The sequence below is a fragment of the Ochlerotatus camptorhynchus genome, unplaced genomic scaffold (assembly GCF_037179485.1).
Source record: "Ochlerotatus camptorhynchus isolate MF236.1 unplaced genomic scaffold, CSIRO-AGI_Acam_v1.1 ptg000628l, whole genome shotgun sequence".
Classification (NCBI taxonomy): Eukaryota; Metazoa; Arthropoda; class Insecta; order Diptera; family Culicidae; genus Ochlerotatus; species Ochlerotatus camptorhynchus.
The window spans coordinates 11,780-15,076 of NW_027041107.1; the positions used below are offsets into that span (position 1 = coordinate 11,780).

At 40.0% G+C, this 3,297-nt stretch overlaps 1 protein-coding gene across 1 annotated transcript; it reads left to right on the forward strand.

Annotated features, from left to right (window-relative positions):
• Positions 1-987: 987 nt before the first annotated feature.
• On the forward strand, positions 988-2,251 carry LOC135714221 (uncharacterized; the record flags this gene model as incomplete). The annotated part of the gene is made up of 3 exons (XM_065237530.1): positions 988-1,627; positions 1,703-1,865; positions 2,068-2,251. Coding segments are annotated over 3 exons (972 nt in total), but the record flags the coding sequence as incomplete, so codon positions are not given.
• Between the last annotated feature and the right edge of the window lie 1,046 nt (positions 2,252-3,297).

Here is a 3,297-nt window from a genome sequence, read left to right on the forward strand (position 1 = left end):
TACCATACATCTCAGGTGATCCGCATCGAACGTGTGCAGAAATCATTCATTCGCTTTGCTCTTCGGCACCTACCGTGGAATGATCCTGTCCATCTACCTGCATATCCAGAACGATGTCAACTAATTGATCTGGAACTGCTATCGGCAAGACGGCTGAAATTGCAGCGGCTGGTTATATTCGATATCGTCCAGAATAACGTCGACTGTTCGGATCTTCTCCTGCAAGTATCACTGAACGTTCCACAGCGTCAGCTGCGGTACTCAGCACTTATCGCAGTTCCCGCACAAAGAACATGTTATGGTCATAACAACCCGCTCAGTTCTTGCCTCAGAGCTTTCAACAATGTTAGTGATTTGTTTGAATTTAATGTGTCCAAAAATTGTTTTAAAAATAGGATTAAAAACATAGCATAAGTTAAACTAGTCTGTACGACACTGTCGAAGACGAAGAACAAATAAACAAATAAACAAATAAACAAATAAACAAAAACCAGTATAAAACGACCTCACTCCAAAGGGCCTGGGTTCAATCCCAGTCGGCGCCGTCAGGATTTTCTGAGGCATAAAATCTCTGATTACGATCCATAAGTTGATGAGTCGATAGGTAGGGTATCATGATAAATTATATGTGAGCAATCATATTGATTTCATTGGACACATAAGGTTCATGTGATTTAATTATGATATCACATGAAAGGGATGTGAAATTGGCATTGGATATTTCTACTGGCTATGTGATTTATTTTAAGAGTGTACACTTAAATTTGGGATTGTCTAATAGAAAAGTAGAGCTAATCTGCCGTTATACGCATAAGAGTCCCACGGTGCATAAGGATTGCATAGAACATGGGACAGTTATGGGTAGAACGGCAGTAATGTCGGAAAAGGATCTGTGAAAATTCACCATAATACTTCCTCAAGCGAATACTACACTTGTACACTTGTAATTACAAAATGGCTAAACCCCCTTTTTTTTTTCCCCTACAGCACCACCGTGATGTTGATTTAGTGTTTGACGATATCTCGTCGCCACTGTCCAATAAGGCTATCGGTGAAGAGCGCCAATCGCACTCCTCAGGTAGCAAACGCAGCACCACTAACAAAAACGTCGAGGAGGATAGTCTCTTCGACCTGGGCGGCTTTGATAACAACAATGTTGCGATCGCCGATGACGATACAGAAGACGATGACAGCGATGACGATGACGACGTCGAAGAGGCTGGAAAGGAAGTGGCGGCGCCAGAAGCTGAAAGTCAGAATTGGCTGGTGCGAAGTGTACACAGAATCAAGCGCAGCATTGATAATCTATTAAGTGGGCCTGAAAAGAGCGTCAAACCAGCAAAGAAGAAGAAGCAGAAGAAGAATCCTAAGAAACCACTTAATGGTAGTAAAAAGGAACGCAGCGGAGATTTAAATGCAAGCAAGAAGAGTGACAAGAAGAGCCAGAAAAGTGAGAAACAAAAAAGTGAAAATCTGAGAAAATCGGCCCGTTCCGAAAAGAACAAAAGGTGGCAAGGTGATGAAGCACTTCGACCGAAGAGACAGTTCGACGAATCTGCGTATGATGATGAAGACAGAATGTCTGGCTCAGGCGGCATGCCGGACGGGCTTGGATTCGATCATGCATGTGAGTAGCTACCAAAACGAAACAGATTAACCAAACTGAAGGGTGTTGTTTACATTACATGGTTCTGTTTTCTAGATAAACTGACCTTGACGGTTTTTGAGGCCTATGACCCAGAGTTTGAGAATAAGGAAAGCAATCAATTCAAACAGGTGGCGCGAGGTGTTGCCGGAAAGCTACATGCCCTTCTAAGTGATATCGACTTCACTGCCAACTTTGTAATCACTGTCCAGGAGCTAGAGTGAGTACATTTATTATTGTTATTCCGCACTGATTTTCAGAGAAACACTTACTCTTAACGAGACTACTCTCTTGCTCTCGCGAGTGCCTTGATATATTGCATGCAATGTTGCATGGCATTTTCTCTGGAGAGAAGGTCTCACTCTCACTCTCAGAGACTAAAATTGTGAAAAATTCTCTCACCACTCATTCTCTGTTTACAGACCGAACCCAGACGATGAGCGCGAAACGTTCGTAACGTTCGAGATTAACGTGGATAAGAGTTTGAGTAGATCTACAATTGATAGTCATCTCCGCACAGTTATCGAACAGGGCTACGAGAATTTCGATTTGAAAGGATACGGTCTTACGTCCGAAGGTAAATTTCGCTAAACTATGTATTATTATCGTAGGTTGTGCTATAATAGGAACAACTTAAGTCGTAGCTGGTCAACATCGTTAATGCTGTTTCCTATGCGGTTTCACCGGCAGCACAACTATTGGTTTTTATTGCAATAAAGTGGACTACACATTAAAGCATGACGCTCCCGTATGGATTTTAGGAAAAATAATTATCCATTCGTATCGACTGTAGGGTACTGAATACTAAAAAAATACTAAAAATAAGTTGTCCATCCAAGAGCTCACGAAGAAATTAATTTTCAAAGGCGATTTTCATGACATGCGCCGGGTGTGCTGAGTTTGCTGCATTTCATTACCTTAACATTAAGGATATGTATGGATAATTAGAAACTAAAAAACGAAGGGGCCGCCCATGAATAACGGGAAATTTTTTTGAGAGATTCATCTTGCGTAAAAAATTATTCATGTTTTTCTTTTATTGAATATATTTCTATCCAGTCAAGAACAGCCCCTCAATTAAATTCCCTGTAAATAAGTTATGGAGTGAGTTGACTGATTACCCGAGCAAAGTCTGAGGTCAATTTGATGTTGTGATGTCGCTGATAATCAGGTTGTTGTCGTATTGGTCATTTTAACGGTTAAAATATCAAAATTTAGAGCAAAAAAAATCTTCCTGTGACATCACATTGAAAACTATTTCTGCTATCAGTGAGAGCAAACTGAAAACTCAATTTGATGTACATTTTTCCTATTGATAACGAAACAAGCATTCAATTTTATGTTCTGCTAAGGCAATGAAAACAAACATATTTTTGAATAGCAAATGCACAGCAAAATTAAAACAAAATTTGATATCAAATTTGTCAATCGCGTATTCTGAAATCAAATTATGATTTCCGTTTGATGTTGATATCAAAATTTGATTTCGATTTGCAATCATTTTCATGCTGGACTTAGCTCCACTCCTGTGGCAGAAACGTCATCCACCAACATTTTGCTTGAAGACAAAGTTGTTGGTTCTTTGGCTCGATTATCTGCTAATCTGAGACAGCTGATGCAAACATTGAGAAATTATGCTCCGTCCACATAGA